General features: G+C 41.7%; 1 protein-coding gene across 1 annotated transcript in view; it reads right to left on the bottom strand.

Annotated features, from left to right (window-relative positions):
- MAOA (monoamine oxidase A) overlaps nucleotides 1–20,362 on the bottom strand; it is an 83,473-nt gene that overhangs the window by 14,622 nt on the left and 48,489 nt on the right. Inside the window, exons 4-9 of the mRNA XM_086387091.1 lie at nucleotides 16,771–16,875; nucleotides 15,504–15,595; nucleotides 11,997–12,138; nucleotides 5,803–5,952; nucleotides 5,027–5,186; nucleotides 4,053–4,149 (exon numbers count right to left, since the gene is read on the bottom strand). Of these exons, the coding sequence (XP_086243217.1) occupies nucleotides 4,053–4,149; nucleotides 5,027–5,186; nucleotides 5,803–5,952; nucleotides 11,997–12,138; nucleotides 15,504–15,595; nucleotides 16,771–16,875 (746 nt within the window). The remainder of the gene's footprint in view (nucleotides 1–4,052; nucleotides 4,150–5,026; nucleotides 5,187–5,802; nucleotides 5,953–11,996; nucleotides 12,139–15,503; nucleotides 15,596–16,770; nucleotides 16,876–20,362) is intronic.

Below are 20,362 nucleotides of genomic sequence, written 5' to 3'. Positions count from 1 at the left end.
GATGAGCCTGGTAATGACTGTTGCCATCTGTCAAGTTACTTGATAAAAGCTGGAAAAACAAATATCAAAAAGTGCTTGTTGGGAATTCCCCGGTGGTCCAGAAGTTAGGACTTCGAGCTTCCACTGCAGGGGGCACGGGTTCAATTCTTGGTCAGGGATTTAAGATCCCACATGCCAAAGGCATGGCCAAAAAAATAAATAAATAAAGTGCCTGAAGTGGATGCCATGGTGGGCCACCCAGATTCCTCTTCAGGACCAAACACTCATTACCCTCAGCTCACAGCCAAACCCCTCCCTAGCAATTATACTCTGCAGCAGAGAACTGCCTGGTGAAAGGTCCCATCCCTTCTCAGAATGAATGCCAGAGTGCGATGGGTACCAAAGCCTACCACACAATGCAGACACCCAGTGCAGATACCTCTGAAAGGCAATCCTTACTTCGAGGCCTCTGTTGGGACAACACTGGAGCCCAACCGTTCCCTCTGCCCAATCCTGATTCCTTCCCTCCCCCACAGGTAGTATGTGTCCATGTGCTCAGTCACTTCAGTCGTATCTGACTCTGTGAGACCCTATGAACTGTAGCCTGTCAGGCTCCTCTGTCCATGGAATTCTCCAGGCAAGAATACTGGAGTGGGTTGACATTCCCTTCTCCAGGGGATCTTCCCAACCCAGGAATAGAACCTGCATCTCTTGCATCTCCTGCATTGACAGGCTGGTTCTTTACCACTAGCGCCACCTGGGAAGCCCAGGCAGCACTCCACAGAGCAATTCCTGATGAACCTCCTAAACCCAAGTCTCCACCTCCAAGCTGACTTCCTGGGAAACCAGCCTAGCACAGTTCTCAAATTCAGTGACTCAGTAAAACTCAGTTATGATCTGTCTGCTTCCCTTTGATCAAGTAGATTCTACTTATTATGCTATTATTAATTGCTTGTATATTTTAAAGAATGGAATTGTAACAAGAAATCCTTAGCTATACTATGATTAGAAAGCTTGCCAAAAAATCCAAATGAGCCAAAGGACAATGGAGTGATTTCTCCATTTAAGAAAAGTTTTAAAATTGTATTTTTTTGTTATTTTTCTAGACAAAGACAAATAGATCAGGACTGAAAATGCAAGGGATGAAGACAGAAATTTTGTCCTCTCCCTCAATTCCCTCTCCCCCAATTAAACTGTTCCTCAATTTGATTGGCCATTCCTTTAGAGTTGTTATTTGAGATCATTCTGGGAAGCAAAGATATAAAATGCATTTGTGTTCACCCAGAGAACAGTATTTCAGAGGAAGCTGTGGAATCTTTAAGAAATTTGAACCATTGAACTCTGGGAGATATAGTCATGATTTTGCTTGATTTAACTAACACTTTATGTTGTGGCTTGCTGGTAAGGTGAAAGTGAAAGGGAAGTCAGTGGTGTCCGACTCTTTTCGACCCCATGGACTGTAGCCTATCAGGCTTCTCAGTCCATGGGATTTTCCAGGCAATAGTAATGGAGTGAATTGCCATTTCCTTCTCCAGGGGATCTTCCCGACCCAGGCATTGAACCCAGGTCTCCCACATTGTACACAGACGCTTAACAGCTGGTAAGGTGCTAGGTGCTAAGTCACTTCAGTCATGTCTGACTCTTTGTAACCTGGTGGACTGTAGCTCACCTGGCTCCTCTGGAAAGAACATGAGTGGGTTGCATACCCTCCTCCAGGGGATCTTCCCGACCCAGGGATCAAACCCACATCTCTTGCATTGGCAGGCAGGTTCTTTACCACTGCACCACCTGGGAAGCCGTAGTACTAATGATTTTAGTTAAATTTTAGGTGTATGCAACAATTGTATGTGGTATTTCAGTGAAAATCACCAACAGCTGATAGAAGATTAAATGATCTATCTGAAAGCCTTTTAGATCCTGGGTGCTTTTCACAGTTCCTTTTCTAAAGGGCAGTGAGTGTTGGTTCTGTCTGTCAAATCTCAAGTCCTAAATGAAATAACCTCTTTGATCTAACTGTAAGAATGGACAATTATCATCCAACTTTCTTTGGTGTTTTATTGGGGAAATTATACACCCTGGCTTTGGGGTGGGAACATTTCACAGCTCTAAAGTACAAGGTCCTTTCTAGTTTCCAAAGGCAAGTAGTTATCACACACAGTGCTGGGCAATTACAGCATCCCTATCTTCAAGGCTTTCATTGCCTAGAGCAAAGAGCAGGGCAGAGGCAATATAGCTTCAATGCAAGAACAGGGTGGAAGCAATTTTCCAGATAAAACAGATTAGAATATCACTTTCTCAGTGTGTTAGTCGCTCAGTTGTGCCCAACTCTTTGGGACCCCATGGACTGTAGGAGCTGCATAAATAAACCCATTACCATCTAGAAGGCTTCTGCAATCCATGTCCTTGTTGCTGTGCTGTGCTTAGTCACTCAGTCGTGTCCAACTCCTTGCAACCCGTGGACTGTAGCCTGCCAGGCTTCGCTGTCTTTGGGGATTCTCCAGGCAAGAATACTGGAGTGGGTTGCCATGCCCTCTTCCAGGGGATCTTCCCTACCCAGGGATCAAACCCAGGTCTCCCGCACTGCAAGTGGAGACTTTTTACCGTCTGAGCCACCAGGGAAGCCCATATCCTTGTGAATAAAGCTAAAGAAAGCCCAGAACAGCGGATGCCACAGTATTTCATTCCCAGGGCAAGAAAAACATCAATATTCTTTCATCTTCAGTCAGATAGGTCTTGACCAGTAGTCTCTAGAAACCTCTGTCTCAACTTCTTGCTTTTCTTTGGCACATAAAAAGGGACAGCAAACTCCCCAATCTATGTATTTTCTTGCCCAGTGGGGTCGCAGATGAATAGGGTACAATGTTCCTATAATCTTTACATTGTGAGCACCTGCCCTTGCCAGGGAAGCTGGTGCTCTTTCTTACATCTGACAGTGAGAGAAGCAGTTACAAAATGTTTTGCTGAAAAAAAAAAAAAATGTTTTGCTGGCAGTCCAGTAGCAGAGTCTGCTTTCTAAGTCCCTAGGGTCCTGGGTGTGCTCCTTTGGATTTTGTAATTTCCCTTCAATGACACAATGCACATGAGCTTAACTCTCCTGGGGCACAGGGGGAAACCAATGGTCTCCAAAAGTCACTTGACTGCTAGAGAAGCTGTGCTCTTTTATTGCAATGTGCTAGAATAAATACCCCTTTTGTTGGTATTGCTTTGAGGAGGACTAAAAGGTATGACAACTGGGAGGCTACAGCACTCCTTGGAAATTTCTTTGTGGGAGCTCCGATTCCCTCTCTGGACCCCTAGTCTCCAGAGGGAAGAGTAGCTGTGTGAGGCAGGAGAGGAAAAGAGTTCCTCTTCCAGACACAGAACCTCGCCCTGGCACCATTCCTCATGGAAGACAGCCATGGAGTGACTTACTGGAAAAAGTGCCCTACATTCAAGGCCTGGCTGGCTCTCCTTCAAACTGCACTTCATTGGTCATTCATCTTATCTCCCAGGGTAACTGTGAACAAAATTTTCTTTTCTTTTGGCCATGCCACATGGCTTGTGGGATCTTAGTTTCCCGACCAGAGATTGGACCTGGGCCCTTGGCATTGAGCTATTGGAGTCCTAACCGCTGGACCAGCAGGGAATTCCAACAATTAAAATATTAACATTTGCTATGTAGTGCTGTCTAGAATGGAGAGAGGACTAGAGCCCAGAAAACATAACTTTGGAAGGTTGTACAGGACAAAATAGTTCTCGTTCCAGAATGGCTATAAACATTCTGTAGGCAAAGTGGTCTGCCATGCCATCTGTCTAGCTGTATTTTTCACTCTTGTCCTCCACATGTAAGTTTCATGGGGGAAAGTAATCAATGGACACAGGTTCAAAGTGGTGTTCACTTTAGTAAAGTTTCCCAGTGTTCTCGTGCCACTTACTCTATGACTCTAATATTACCAAACATGAAAACATGATATATTGTCTATAGGGTTACTTAGTGTTGCTTGAGCTTGAGTGCAAAACAATGTGCTCTGCTAGTTCCCACACCAAGACACCAACATAGTTTGCAAAATGCAGAACATCCAGGTCTCACTTACCCCATGATAGCAGGCAGTGATCCATCTGGCTTGGTATCATCCAGTGTTATTGAAATTGGAGCTTCCTCATCTTCGATGATCATACAGCCACAGTAATCTTAACCAGAAGAAAAATAATAGAAGATTGAGAAACTTCGTCAGGGATTTAGGAAGGACATTTTAAAGTATATATATATAACTATTTCGCTAAAAGGAAGGCAAAACTTAAACTATTGGTCTTTGCCCTGATCCCAGAAGTTCTTTTCCATTAAATACACTCACTGATTAAACAAGGATGTTTGGTGACCCAGACATATTAGAAAATGACCCATCTCGATGACCTTTACATAAAGGTCAGGTATGATCAATGCATGAGTAAAATTGTAAGATGGCCTTGGAGTTGTGGAATACACAAGAAACAGTAGGGTGTGTTAGAAGGAATCGCCTCTGGGAAACCAGGGAAGAAGTGTCAAGAAGGAATCCTTTTAGGATGAGATGAAGGCTTAGCAACAACCAACACCACATCCGCCCAGACCTTGCCTCATGCCAACACCCGAACAGGAAGTCTCATTGTTACCATTTTATACAGAGGCTGAGGCTGAGAGGTGAAGTGCCACCTGAGGCAACACAGCTAGTAAGCAAGTGGGGCCCAGGAATGTGTGACTTCAAAGCAGCGCTCTTTCACAGTGGTCCTTTGTCTTACTCCGCTCATGAAGAGGAAGTGGTGAGACATATGCCAGGGGCCTGGACAATGTGGCCCTGCAACTGGAGGGCCTGCTGCCTTGCCTCTCACTGCCAGCAAGCACTCTTGGGGCCATTTTGTGTTGCTGGGGACTATGAAGAGATGGACAGACTAAGATTTCTGATCCTTTCTCTACCAACTGGAAACACATCTTTTTCTGTTCAATATGCTCCTACTGAACTGAACTGTATGTTCCTAAAAAAGAGTGCAGTCTTCTCTTAATACAATTTAAACATGAATAAACACAACCTACCCTTTTTCTTCCAAAAGGCCTCCTTGTAATACATCATGCACTTAATGACAGCCCCCATTGGAAGACGCTGTATCAGCTGGTTTCGCTCTGATGGAAGCTCTGGTCTAAAGTGTATCTTGGCGGTCAAAGTTGGTGGGATGGCACTAATGACATACCGGCACTGAAACAAACAGACACAAAATACCATCTCAAACGTGAGTCACAGTCTTTGCAGGGGACATGAAACATCACATTTATCATTTTGAGGGACACTAAGCAGTCACAATGTACAGTATGAGACCACTGTGAGGCAACAACACAGAACAAGGCACATCAACTAAGGCTAATAATTGGAAGACTGAGTCAGAAATATGCCAGCATCAATCATGCCACCGCTTGGATTATATTTGGTTAGAAGCTGCAGAAGACAGAAACATGTTAGTCGCTCAGTCGTGACTGACTCTTTGTGAGCCTGCCAGGCTTCTCTGTCCATGGAATTCTCCAGGTAAGAATACTGGAGTGGGTGGCCATTCCCTTCTCCAGGGGATCCTCCCCACCCAGGGATCGAACCCAGGTCTCTTGCATTGCAGGCAGATTCTTCACCATCTGAGCCACCAGGCTATTAGAGACCTACTTAATATAAGCTCTTTAAATTTTATTTATTTATGGGCCACACCGTGAGGCAGGCAGGATCTTAGTTCTCTAACCAGGGGATGGAACTTGTGTCCCCAGGTCCTAACCACGGGACTGTCAGGGAATTCCCATAATACACATTTCTTTTGACAAAACTGAATTACCTCATAAAGTTCACGATTCAGGGTCTCTACGGTGATGTTTTCACTTGACTGGTCAACATAGGTGACAGGGCTCCTCAGTTTCACCCTGTCCCCTAGGAGTTGCATTATCCGTTCGCTTACTTGACCAGATCCACCTACAAACTTCCGTTCCTACAGGAAAAGGCAGGCAGGGATGGAAATGTGACAAATGCCCCAGGAAGGAAAGCCATATTTACCACTGATTAGAAACCTGTGGAAAAATCACAGGCCATACCTCCACTCTCTACACTGTTAACTGTTAGAAGAACTCATTAGGACAGGGGCAGTCTACCAAGACACCTCAGTCACCATGCTCTATGCAGCTTCATGTGACAAAAAGCTGTTACCAGTTTATGGAATCACAGAATCAGTGGGAAGGGATGAATTGGGAGATTGGGATTGACATTATATATATATAAAATAGATAACTAATAAGAACCTACTGTGTAGCACAGGGAACTCTACTCAATACTCTGTTAAAGGTCTATATGGGGAAACAATCTATTAAAAAAAGAGTGGATACATGTGCATGTATAACTGATTCACTTTGCTGTATACCTGAAACTAACATGACATTGGAAATCAACTATATCCCAATAAAAATTTAAAATCAAATCACAGAATCAGAAGGAAGGTTTCCCTAGACCACTGGCACCTTGACCAAATGCAAATATCAGCAAGCTTCAAATGCTCAAGAGTGCAGTGCATGGAGGGTGTCTGGCGACAGGGAGGATGCTGCGCTTCTCCCAGGGGGAGGCAGTTTCCTTTTTTTTTAAAAAAAGTTGATTATTTTTTTCTAGTTTCACTGAGATGCGGATGCAGTTTCTTAACTCCCCTCAGTTTTTTAAAGTCCCAGGCCAGGACTGTCTAGGCGCAACAGGCTCATGGTGCTCTCAAGGATCACCTGGTCATCACCAAAAGATGTTCTAAGAATCTAAATCTCAGCTGTTGAGAACTTTTTGCCAAAAGGCCTGGAAGTTTCCCTGGGAGGACAGAAGAATGAAGGCTCAGCATCTGCCTATTCCTCCAGACACTGTGGACTAGCTTCCTTGAGCAACTCTATAAGACCGTGAGTGCTGCATCCTAGTGCCATCTGCTACGCTCACCACGGAGATGCTTCCAGCTTAATCTAAGGTCAGTCCTTAATACAGTGCATTTTGTAAGAACCAGGGGAATATTTTTAGCCTGCTAGAGACTGATGATTCTTTGAATGATTAGAAATACAAGTAGGCAGACTGAAGCACAGCCCACCATTGTACAATTAGGTACCTTAATCACGTTCCTCCAGAAAGCCTATGCCAGCAACCTCACAATAATTTTTACACTTGGATAACTGGCTATTGTCTTAATGACACCACTACAGCTCCTTATAAAAACATTCCCAAAGTAGTTTAGTTTCATGATCCGTCCATCCTCACAAAACCAGAACCATTTCATTTATAATTTGACCTCTGTTTTCCAAGAGTTACTCTAAATGTTAGTATAGTGGAAAGACCAGGAACTCTTTTCCATCTTCATGTCTAGTATTTGTTGAACTAAACTATTAAAGGATAAATAACCATTAAACTATTAAAGGATAAATCTAAGTTCTTTGTAAAGGTATTGTGATAATGGTTTTACATTCATAATCTGAACTATGCCCTCCAAAAGGTCATGTGGAGTCTGCCCAGAAGTATCTTGGCTCCTCTGAATGAGGGATATAACACAGTACTGTAAAGAAATTATCTTTCAATTAAAAAATAAATTAACTAAATACGTATATATATATATATATATATGAAAAAGAAGTGAAGCCGCTCAGTTGTGCCAACTCTTTGTGACCCCATGGATTGTAGCCTACAAGGCTCCTCTGTCCATGGAATTTTCCAGGCAAGAGTACTGGAGTGGGTTGCCATTTCCTTCTTTTATATATATATATAAATTGAGTCAAGATATTTCCAAAGACAAATATAGATTAAAAGGAGTAATATGGGATTTCTAGATGTAAAGGCACTTAAAAAATGCGACTGCCTTATGTTTGCTAAAGCTGAAGGTCAAACTGGCAACCATAAGAACAACTTAGGGACTTCTGATGGTCTCCCAAGGAGAGGAATAATTCACTAAGTAGACAATGACTCTACACCTCATACTATGAAACAGAGCATAAGTTAGAACTAAATTGCTCTCAATTAAACCTTATTCCATTGAGGCATAACATTCTTAGAAAAGAGATACCCATTTTCTTTCACTAAGGGAGAGTCTTGAAATAAAGACTCACAGAGTTTGGAAAACCCGGGAATTAAAATTCTGGCTTTACTACTGGCTTGTTGTGTATCCAACCAGGGAGCCAGATGAGTTACATTCATTAGTAATGGCTGTGGTATCAGTTCAGTTCAGTCGCTCAGTTGTGTCCAACTCTTTGCAACTCCATGGAATGCAGCACATCAGGCCTCCCTGTCCATCACCAACTCCCGGAGTTTACTCAAATTCATGTCCATCAAGTCAGTGATGCCATTCAACCATCTCATCCTCTATCGTTCCCTTCTCCTCCTGCCTTCAATCTTTCCCAGCACAAGGGTCTTTTCAAATGAATCAGTTCTTCACATCAGGTGGCCAAAGTATTAGAGTTTCAGCTTCAGCATCAGTCCTTCTAATGAATATTCAGGACTGATATCCTTTAGGATTGACTGGTTTGATCTCGTTGCACTCCCTGGGACTCTCAAAAGTCTTATCCAACACCACAGTTCAAAAGCATCAATTCACTGGGGCATCAGAGTCTTGCTGATCTTAATCTGCTTCTTGTTGGTTCAATATTTCTTATGAAGAAGAGCTTGAAGTATAGAGCTTGAATTATTTAAAATACTAAGTCATTCTACGTTTCCATTTTATTAATGGGATGTTGCAATCAGTTGTAAACTAATAAACTTATATAGTGATTTGCACAAAGACTCCATGAACAAAAACTGCACAGTTAAGTACAAAAAGTATCTAATTTGGAGACTTAAATGTTTTCCATAGTCATAGTAATGGCCTTTACATAAAGACTAATAGGAATTCTACATATATTAATTCTTTGATAAAATCTAGACTCAAATCAGTGTACTCTCCATTATACACTTACTTGAATCAGTCCTATTAGGTTGGTAATAGATTTTTTTTTATATACCCAAATTTGATTTAAAAGTAAACGCTAGTTATTAAGCTCTATTAAAAAGAAATCCAGAAGCGCATTTTATCTGCACAAATCAGTTACAAAGTTCAAAAGTGTTTCTTATGCTTTAAGACTCAGTTTTTAACTTTGTAAACCACATCTGAAAGACTTGGCACTTCTGCATTATTGTGTTTCATTTCTTTCTCTTTTTTTTTCTATTTTGATTAAGAGGATAGTAGAAAAAGATTTTCTGGCATTTTTATTCACTTGGTTAATTTGTATAAGCTTCTGATTGCCAGTTGCTCAGATAACAAGTGACAAGGCAGAATTCTTGAAAGCATTAAAGTTCCTTAAACCTAAGGCTAAATCTTGAATATATTGTTGAATTCTTTACTATGCTGATAGCTGGCAGATTGACAGCTGCACATTTGGCATGCTTTGATTTTTGGTTCTGGGGGTATTTTGGGACTTTATTTTTCATTGCAGATTTATTTGGCAATGTACAGTAAAATTTGTAAACTTGCTTCAAGTTTATGAATAAAGAACCACTTTTTTAAAAAAAGCATCGATTCATTGGTGCTCAGCTTTCTTTATAGTCCAACTCTCACATCCATACATGACTACTGGAAAAACCATAGCCTTAACTAGATGGACCTTTGTTGGAAAGTAATGTCTCTGCTTTTTAATATGCTGTCCAAGTTGGTCATAACTTTTCTTCCAAGGAGCAAGCATCTTTCAATTTCATGACTGCAGTCACCATCCGCAGTGATTTTAGAGCCCCAAAAGATAAAGCGTGCCACTGTTTCCACTGTTTCCCCATCTATTTGCCATGAAGTGATGGGACTGGATGCCATGATCTTACTTTTCTGAATGTTGAGCTTTAAGCCAATTTTTTCACTCTCCTCTTTCACTTTCATTAAGAGCTCTTTACTTATAACTTCACTTTCTGCCATAAGGGTGGTGTCATCTGCATATCTGAGGTTATTGATATTTCTCCTGGCAATCTTGACTCCAGCTTGTGCTTCAGCCAGACCAGCATTTCTCATGATGTACTCTGCATATAAGTTCAATAAGCAAGGTAACAATATACAACCTTGACATACTCCTTTCCTGATTTGTAACCAGTCTGTTGTTCCATGTCCAGTTCTAACTGTTGCTTCCTGACCTGCATACAGATTTCTCAAGAGGCAGGTCAGGTGGTCTGGTATTCCCATCTCTTTCAGAATTTTCCATAGTTTGTTGTGATCTACACAGTCAAAGGCTTTGGCATAGTTAATAAAGCAGAAGTAGATGTTTTTCCACAACTCTCTTGCTTTTTCGGTGATCCAACAGATACTGGCAGTTTGATCTCTGGCTCCTCTGACTTTTCTAAATCCATATTGACCATCTGAAAGTTCACTGTTCATGTACTGTTGAAGCCTGGCTTGGAGAAATTTGAGCATTACTTTACTAGCATGTGAGATGAGTGCAATTGTGCGGTAGTTTGAGCATTCTTTGGCATTGCCTTTCTTTGGGATTGGAATGAAAACAGACCTTTTCCAGTCCTGTGGCCACTACTGAATTTTCCAAATTTGCTGGCATATTAAGTGCAACACTTTCACAGCATCATATTTTAGGATTTGAAATAGCTCAACTGGAATTCCATCACCTCCAGTAGCTTTGTTTGTAGTGATGCTTCCTAAGGCCCACTCGACTTCACACTCCAGGGTGTCTGGCTCTAGGTCAGTGATCACACCATCGTGATTATCTGGGTCATTAAGATCTTTTTTTGTATAGTTCTTCTATGTATTCTTGCCACCTCTTCTTAATATCTTCTACTTCTGTTAGGTCCATACCATTTCTGTCCTTTACTGTACCCATCTTTTCATGAGATGTTCCCTTGATAACTCTAATTTTCTTGAAGAGATTTCTAGTCTTTCCCATTCTATTGTTTTCCTCTATTTCTTTGCATTGATCTCCGAGGTCGGCTTTCTTATCTCTCCTTGCTATTCTTTGGAACTCTGCATTCAAATGGGTATATCTTTTCTTTTCTCCTTTGCCTTTTGCTTCTCTTCTTTACACAGCTATTTGTAAGGCCTCCTCAGACAACCATTTTGCCTTTTTGCATTTCTTTTTCTTGGGGATGGGCTTGATCCCTGCCTCCTGTATAATGTCACAAACCTCCGTCTGTAGTTCTTCAGGCACTCTGTCTATCAGATCTAATCCCTTGAATCTACTTGTTACTTCCACTGTAAAATCATAAGGGATTTGATTTAGGATGTGTTATGGAAGCAGGGCAAATGCTGCTGCTGCTAAGTCGCTTCAGTCGTGTCTGACTCTGTGTGACCCCATAGACCGCAGCCCACCAGGCTCCTCCGTCCCTGGGATTCCCCAGGCAAGAACACTGGAGTGGGTTGCCATTTACTTCTCCAATATGTGAAAGTGAAGTTGCTCAGTCGCGTCCGACTTATAGCGACCCCATGGACTGCAGCCTACCAGGCTCCTCCATCCATGGGATTTTCTAGGCAAGAGCACTGGAGTGGCTTGCCATTGCCTTCTCCAAGGGCAAATGCTAGTAGGCAGCAAAATTTATCCCCCAAATGTCGAATTTACTATTGAAAGAGTAACCAGAAATCACTTGTATTAGAAGAATAGTCAGTTCCATTCTATAACAGGTAACATAAAATAATAACTCTGAGACACAGAATGGGACCAAAAGTCTCATGCCTGGAACAGAGATGACTTTAATGACAATTTTACAAGAACTAGATTTTTTTGCAAATTAGTTGATTTTAATAAGTGAGCTCCTCCTACATATTCTAATTTCACCTACTTCCAAAAGGAAGGAACTGAATTCCTCAAACCAAATTCAAAATGAAACACTCTTTAGTTGTGAACTTACTTTTGGAAATGAGAAAATTTTGTTTTCAGGAAACTTTTTTTTGAAATTGTTTCAAATTTAGAAATATGTTTCATGTTTCAAAATATAGAAGCAATTATTAAGATACTGCACTGGCTGAGGACAAAATCAGACATGAAGTTTAGTGTAAGAATGGACACTTCATACCTGGCCACCGTTGGTAATGGAGAATATCCGAGTTGTGCCCCCACATTGTTTCACGTACCACAAGAACCACAGGGCAGACACCTCATGGGGTTCAGAGGTCACATTGATATTCACAAAGAGAGATGCAAACTGCCGAGCAGTCCTGGTCATAGAACAAGAGTCAGGAGTAAACGCATACATGCTTCACATGACATTATCTTTAGAAACATAATTTAGTATAGTTAGAAACCATTTCTATGCCTTTAAAAAATACTCATGGACTCAATCTCTGACAGAATGCAGATTTTTAACTCTCGGGGAAAATAATTTTTTCCTGACTTGTTGGAAATTATGGGTTAGCTCCAAACATGCTAATCCCAGTGCAGTCTAAAAGGTTAATATGCTTGTCAGGTTCATTGACGATACTGTTTTCACTTATTTGAACAAACCTCCTCTCCTCAACACCTCCACTGCCCCCACCCTGGTCCAGGCAACCACTGACCCTCACCTGGGTTAAAACAGTGATGGCTGCTCCTGGGTATCCCTACCTAGTCATATGACTACATCCCCTCATGTTCCTTCTCTACATTACAGCCAATTAAGTCTTTCCACAGTCCAAAACTAAAACAAACAAACAAAAAATAAACACTCTGCTTGGTGGTGGTGGTTTAGTCACTAAGTCGTGCCCAACTCTTGCGACACCATGGACGGTAGCCTGCCAGGCTCCTCTGTTCATGGGATTCTCCAGGCAAGAATACTGGAGTGGGCTGCCATTTCCTTCTCCAACCCTTCAATGATGTTAATGGCAAAAGGCAAAAAGTCTTGTATATGGTCAATAATGTGTCTTGCACCATCAGCCTCTCAAGTTCTGTAAACTCCCATTACATCATTTCCTCATGGCATCTTTATGGTCTAGGCATACATACTGTTCACTCATTGTTAAAAGATGTCAATCTCCCCATCTTGGGGGCCTTCATAAGCTGCTCCCTGTTCTCTATACTGGGCATGGGGGTGGGCATTTCCCACACTATACAACCTTCACATCTTCCACCATTATTTGTGGTCGATTACTGGAAAATACCATGCCTCAACCATTCATCCTTCCATCCATCCCATCCACTATGACTTATTCCTGAAAGAAACCATCCCTCCCCCTTTACTATTTTTCTCAATTACTATGGCTCGCTACTGCAACATCACCCCTCCTCACCAACCATATCTCCTGTCTCCTCCATCCACTATGGATCATTCCTGAAAGATACCATCCATTGCATCACCCACTTTTCCATCTCATTCCATCACTGTGGTTCACCTGTGAGATACCAACACCCCACACCATCCACTGTTCCTATTTCCAATTCATTGTGATTTATTCCTGGAATATATATCCTCCCCATACCCTGATCTCCACTCATCCACTGGGCTCATTCGTGGAAGACACATCATTCCCCAACACCATCCATCAGTCCTATATCCCCCATCAACTGACTCATTCCTTTAAGACACTTGGACAAAAACATCCTCCTCACCATCCATCCTTCCTGACAGCTTTCCACCATTAATTGCAGGTCATTATTGGAAGATTCCATCCTGCCACATCATCCACCTTTCTCCATCTACCCCTATCCACGGTGTCTCATTTCAGAAAGATGTCACCATTCATATCATCCATCCTTCCTTTCTCCACCATCCACTGCTGCTCATTCCTTGTTGATACCATCCCCTCATACCAACCTCTTTTCCTCCCATCACTATGGCTCACTCCTAGAAGATACATCCCACCAATCCATCCATCCATACTATCTCCCCCCATCCACTGTAGCTCATTTCTGGAAGATACCATCCCCTCATATCATACTCTTCCTGTCATCCATAAACTGACTTATTCTTGGAATATACCATCTCCCCATGTCATCCACTCTTCCTGTCTCCTCCATCAACTGACTTGTCCTTGGAAGATACCATCTACACATACTATCCCTCTTTCGTCTCTCCCCCATCCACTGTAATTCATTCCTGAAAAATACCAACATCTCACATAATATATCTTTTATATCCTCCACCAATTGGTGCATTTCTCAAGATACTATCTCCACAACCACACAACCTCCCCACTTTCCTCCATCCACTGTGGCTTATCCTGGAAGACACCATCCCACCATATCATCCATCCTTCCTGTCTCTACCCATGCACTATGGCTCATTCTTGGCACATACCTGCCTCCCACACCATCCATCTTTCCTGTTTCCCCTGTCAACAGAGGCTCATACCCAGAAGATACCATTCTTACACCATCCACTATTTCCTGTCCCGTGCACACAATATGGTTTATTCCTGAACATAGTAACCCCACATACCATCCACTCTTCCTTTCTCTCTCATCAACTGGGTCATTCTTAAAAGACACCATGTTCACGCACCATTTTTCATGTCTCCTTCCATCCCCTGTGGTTAATTCCTAAAAGATACCATCCCCTCACAGCATCCATTTTCTTGTCTCCCTCATCTACTGGCTCATTCCTGGAATATACCATCTCCTCACACCATCCCCTCTTCCTAACTTCCCCATCCCGTTACTCATCCTGCAAGATACCATTTACTCACACTAAACACCCTTCCTGTCTTCCCACACCCACTATGGCGCCTTCAATGAAGATTCTTAATTCCCACAGCATCCACCCTTCCTGTCTCCCCCATCTATTATGGCTCATTCATGGAAGATGCCATTCTCTCATATCATCTATCTTTCCTCTTTCCCTCATCCATTAGGCACATTCCTGGAAGATAGCTTGCCCTCACACCATCCATCCTTCCCTGTCCCTTACCACCCTCTGTGGCTCATTCTTAGTTGATGTAGTTACAACTCCTTTATTTCAACAAGGAATCTCTCCTTCACCCTCAAGAGAGGTCAGGTTCCTCCATTTCAATCTCTCTTAGAAGTATGTAACATGTGTATAATTACAGTCTCTCCTGCTAAAAATATATCAGCTCCATGAGGTTAGGGGCCACACATCATAAGTTCACCACCATTCCTCAGTGCTTCTTCGTATGGTGCCTTCACACAGCAGCCCCAAAATGCTGACAGAATGATCTGTAACTCAGTTAGTAACACAGATTCTCATTGAAAACATAATTTAGAGTTTTCATTAATATAGACTAGCTTCCCTCTAGTTCTTCTATATTTATATGAAATTACTTTAACACCTTTCCAAATTGCTTTTGCAGCTGACCTCTGTACTATCTGAAAACACAATTACTTCTTTTATGGTGAAGCACACAATTCTTTCATTAAAAAAAAAAAAAGTTCAACTTCCTTCACATACTTTTCTTCTTATGTTTTAGATTCACTTTATGTTGAATCCTGCTCTGAGTGTCTCAAGGGCCCTTAAAGTCACTATTAATGGAAAGGTCATTAAGTTTCCCCTTAACTTTTCCTATAACTTATGAAAAAAAACTCTGAAGTTCAAGATAGGATAGGGATGATATGAAGGGAAGATAAAAAATACATTTTAAATAGTCAAGATTACTTTGTCCAGCAGATTTTTTCGATGAGATCTTTCATAGTCATCGTATCCCATTCCACTGCATGTGGGGCCTCCCATGGTGCATCAGCTGGAATCTGCAAAGAAAGGAAGGCCGACATTTAGGTCTGATGGTTACTGCCCACTGGCCTGCCAAGAGGCCCTCAGGAGAAACTCTGAAAACTGGTTTCTCTATGTTGGATGTGTGATGTGCATAGAATCCTATGTGCATATAGACAGTGGTGTATACATACACTACATATGTACACTACGTACCCAGTGGTGGGTTTGGGATGGATAGCTCTTTGGATTCTATGCCCTAATGCTGTTGCCAAAATAATACCTAAATATATGGCACCCCACTCCAGTACTCTTGCCTAGAAAATCCCATGGACGGAGGAGCCTGGTAGGCTGCAGTCCATGGCCGCTAAGAGTCGGACACAACTGAACGACTTCACTTTCACTTTTCACTTTCATGCATTGGAGGAGGAAATGGCAACCCACTCCAGTGTTCTTGCCTGGAGAATCCCAGGGACGGCAGGGCCTGGTGGGCTGCCGTCTCTGGGGTCACACAGAGTCGGACACGACTGAAGCGACTTAGCAGCATATGCACTAATATAAATTAATATGTAATTATGATGGTCATCATCATAATTATTATTGAAAGGTAATGGAAGAGGGTATGGTAACCCACTCCAGTATTCTTACCTGGAGAATCCCATGGACAGAGGAGCTTGGTGGGCTACGGTCAATAGGGTCACAAAGAGTCAGACATGACTGGAGAGACTTAGCATGCACACATGCGCCCACAACAGCCATTTTAAATTTCCAAATTAAGTTTGAGAGATGGATGTTATAGTTATTGAGTTACTGATACTCAGTGAAAAAACACTTTGAGGAAACAAATCTTCCTCCCCCTTTATTATCTCAGGTGGCATAATATATGGATAAGATCACTCTAAATAGGATTCCCAATAAAAATATGTCATATAAAAACTCAGTGGCATAGAGTTGAAAACACACAGGTACACACATTAGTATCAGAGACATGTGGGTTTGAATCCTGGTTCCCTTGTTGTATGATCTTGGGGAAATTATGTAACCCCTTGGTACTGAATTTCTCCTCGCTAAAGCAGAAATACTACCAATGTGGCAGAGTTATTGGGTACATTGGAAATGATATACATCAATGTTCCCTGTACTGTGGAAGGATATTAAACATTTGCTATTGATTTCAGTCACAGGTTAAGGGCAAGCTGAACACACACTTTACCTCTTTTCCCATGTTATCCATGGTCCGCCACAGGTTGTTGTAATCCAGATAAGCAATGGGATTCCATACTGGAGGGAAGGCACCCCGAAATGGATAAGTTTTTCCCTAAAAGCAAAGGATATTATGTTAAATTAGGATGACATTCTAAAAATCCCAACCAGTCAACCTCAGAGCCATTTTCAAAGAAACAGGATCCTCTATTGTGTCAAAAAGCTATGATGGACAGCACCTATACAAGACTCAAATTACAGTTAGATTGTCAAGAATTCCCGAGTGTCATTTTAGCTGGTTTTGACTGATTTTTTTTTTTTTTTTTTTTGGCTGCTTGGCTTGTGGGATCTCAGTTCCCTGACCAGGGGCTGAACCTGGGCCCTGTCAATGAAAACCTAGAATCCTAACAACTTAGCCACCATTTACTTCATTTCAGTTGTGTGACAGGCACTGTGCTACTATGAGGGAAGGGTGAATCCTCAGGAAAAGAGAGCAGGTCTAGATTCTTCCTAAGCCTTTCTTTTCTTTCTTTTTTTTTTTTTTGGTCACACCATACAGCTTATGGGATCTTAGTTCCCTGGCATGGATTGAACCCATGCCCTTTGCATTGGAAGCACCAGGGAATTCCCTTTATTTCCTAATTGAATTCCTTTTTCTTTAAAACATCTTGTAAATCTTCATAAGGTCAAAACACTGTCTATTAATACATTTTGCATACAATTTCAATTTTATTGAACAGAAACATATTCAGTATTTGTAGAAAGCCTACTGTGTGTACTGTGTGCACTGACCAATATTCAGAGCTGGATTTTTAAAAAGGGCTAAAGTAAGACTCCTGACCATCAAGGCAGGGACACAAGACAGAAGAGCATTAGCATTCATGGGCGCACACTCACACACACTCTCCAATTGAGTAAGACTACATGGCAGCCATTAAGTGACAAAGAAGTAATTTTCTTTCCAGAGTAGCAAATTCAAATAACCTTGGCAGATTATGTGATCTGATTTCTTATCTGAAAATGCTGTGTAGTAGTGCTGCAAGACAACTTTTTAAGACTCCAAATCCTTTATCATCATCACTACCACCATCACCACCATTATTACTAATAGTCATTAAGATCTTTTTCCATGCCTGGCACTGCCCTAAGCTCTTTCTATGCATTGTCTCCTGTAATGCTCACCCCAACCCTCTGGAGGAAAGAACTATTAATATTCCCATTTTACAAATGAGGAAACCGAAGCTTAGTGATATTAGCTAGAAAACAGTTAGGACAGAAATTTCCTGCTCCCACAGCCTTTTCTCATAAACAATAAGCTTTCCGGCCTCTTATATGATTGATGGAATGTTGAGATAGTTTTGTCCAAGAGACATCTTAAACTTCCTGACTAAAAGAAAGAGAACTCTGAAATGTGAACCTTATAAATCTCCCACACATCTTTTATGTTTCTAAGGAATAAAAAAGGAGACTAAGAAGCTCAAGGGTAACAGGGTCAACTTTGGAAAATGTGCAAGAATGTTCTGAGAGAAACTGGCAGACACAAAAATAACTCTGCACAGGAGAGAGACTGGGTTAAATAATAGTTCACCAGCAGCCTTCAGAACAGTTGGCTTTTGTTGCAATTCTTCCCTTAATTGAAACTGTAAAAAAATCTATATTTTATACTCAAGTAATAGTCTCATACCAAACTGATATTTGCTTTGAAAAAAACTGTTTAAGAAAATCCTTCAGTTCATTTCAGTTCAGTTGCTCAGTCATGTCTGACTCTTTGTGACCCCATGAGCTGCAGCACACCAGGCCTCCCTGTCCAACATCAACTCCGGGAATTTACCCAAACTCATGTCCATCGAGTCAGTGATGCCATCCAGCCATCTCATCCTCTGTCATCCCCTTCTCCTCCTGCCCCCAATCCCTCCCAGCATCAGGGTCTTTTCAAATGAGTCAACTCTTTGCATGAGATGGCCAAAGTATTGAAGTTTCAGCTTTAGCATCAGTCCTTCCAATGAACACCCAGGACTGATCTCCTTTAGGATGGACTGGTTGGATCTCCTTGCAGTCCAAGGGACTCTCAAGAGTCTTCTCCAACACCACAGTTCAAAAGTATCAATTCTTCGGCGCTCAGTTTTCTTTATAGTCCAACTCTCACATCCATATGTGACTATTGGAAAAGCAATAGCCTAGACTAGATGGACCTTTGTTGGCAAAGTAATGTCTCTGCTTTTGAATATGCTGTCTAGGTTGGTCATAACTTTCCTTCCAAGGAGTAAGTGTCTTTTAATTTCATGGCTGCAATCACCATCTGCAGTGATTTTGGAGCCCCCCAGAATAAAGTCTCTCACTGTTTCCACTGTTTCCCCATCTATTTGCCATGAACTGATGGGACCAGATGCCATGAACTTAGTTTTATGAATCTTGAACTTTTTAAAGCCAACCTTTTCACTCTCCTCTTTCACTTTCATCAAGAGGCTCTTTAGTTCCTCTTCACTTTCTGCCCTAAGGGTGGTGTTATCTGCATATTTGAGGTTATTGATATTTTTCCCGGCAATCTTGATTCCAGCTTGGGCTTCTTCCAGTCCAGCATTTCTCATGATGTACTCTGCATATAAGTTAAGTAAGCAGGGAGACAATATATAGTACTCCTTTTCCTATTTGGAACCAGTCTGTTGTTCCATGTCCAGTTCTAACTGTTGCTTTCTGACCTGTATACAGATTTCTCAAGAGGCAGGTCAGGTGGTCTGGTATTCCCATCTCTTTCAGAATTTCCCACATTTTGTTGTGATCCACACAGTCAAAGGCTTTGGCATAGTCAATAAAGCAGAAATAGATGTTTTTCTGGAACTCTCTTGCTTTTTCCATGATCCAGCGGATGTTGGCAATTTGATCTCTGGTTCCTCTGCCTTTTCTAAATCCAGCTTAAACATCTGGAAGTTCATGGTTCACGTATTGCTGAAGTCTGGCTTGGAGGATTTTGAGCATTACGTTACTAGCATGTGAGATGAATGCAATTGTGTGGTAGTTTGAGCATTCTTTGGCATTTCCTTTCTTTGGGATTGGAATGAAAACTGACCTTTTCCAGTCCTGTGGCCACTGCTGAGTTTTCCAAATTTGCTGGCATATTGAGTGCAACACTTTCACAGCATCATCTTTTAGGATTTGAAATAGCTCAACTGGAATTCCATCACCTCCACTAGCTTTGTTGTAGTGATGCTTCCTAAGGCCCACTTGACATCACATTCCAGGATTTTTAGCTCTAGGTGAATGATCACACCATCGTGATTATCTGGGTCATGAAGCTCTTCTTTGTACAGTTCTTCTGTGTATTCTTGCCACCTCTTCTTAATATCTTGTGCTTCTGTTAGGTCCATACCATTTCTGTCCTTTATCGAGCCCATCTTTGCATGAAGTGTTCCCTTGGTATCTCTAATTTTCTTGAAGAGATCTCTAGTCTCTCCCATTCTATTGTTTTCCTCTATTTCTTTGCATTGATCACTGATGAAGGCTTTCTTATCTCTTCTTGCTATTCTTTGAAAACCCTGCATTCAAATGGGTATATCTTTCCTTTTCTCCTTTGCTTTTCGCTTCTCTTCTTTTCACAGCTATTT

The sequence above is a fragment of the Bos grunniens genome, chromosome X, assembly GCF_055505025.1.
Source record: "Bos grunniens cultivar Pamir isolate PY7600 chromosome X, Bosgru_T2T1.0, whole genome shotgun sequence".
In the NCBI taxonomy this organism is placed as follows: domain Eukaryota; kingdom Metazoa; phylum Chordata; class Mammalia; order Artiodactyla; family Bovidae; genus Bos; species Bos grunniens.
The sequence above is the reverse complement of the archived record's forward strand: the minus strand, read 5'-3'. Positions and strand labels throughout refer to the sequence as shown.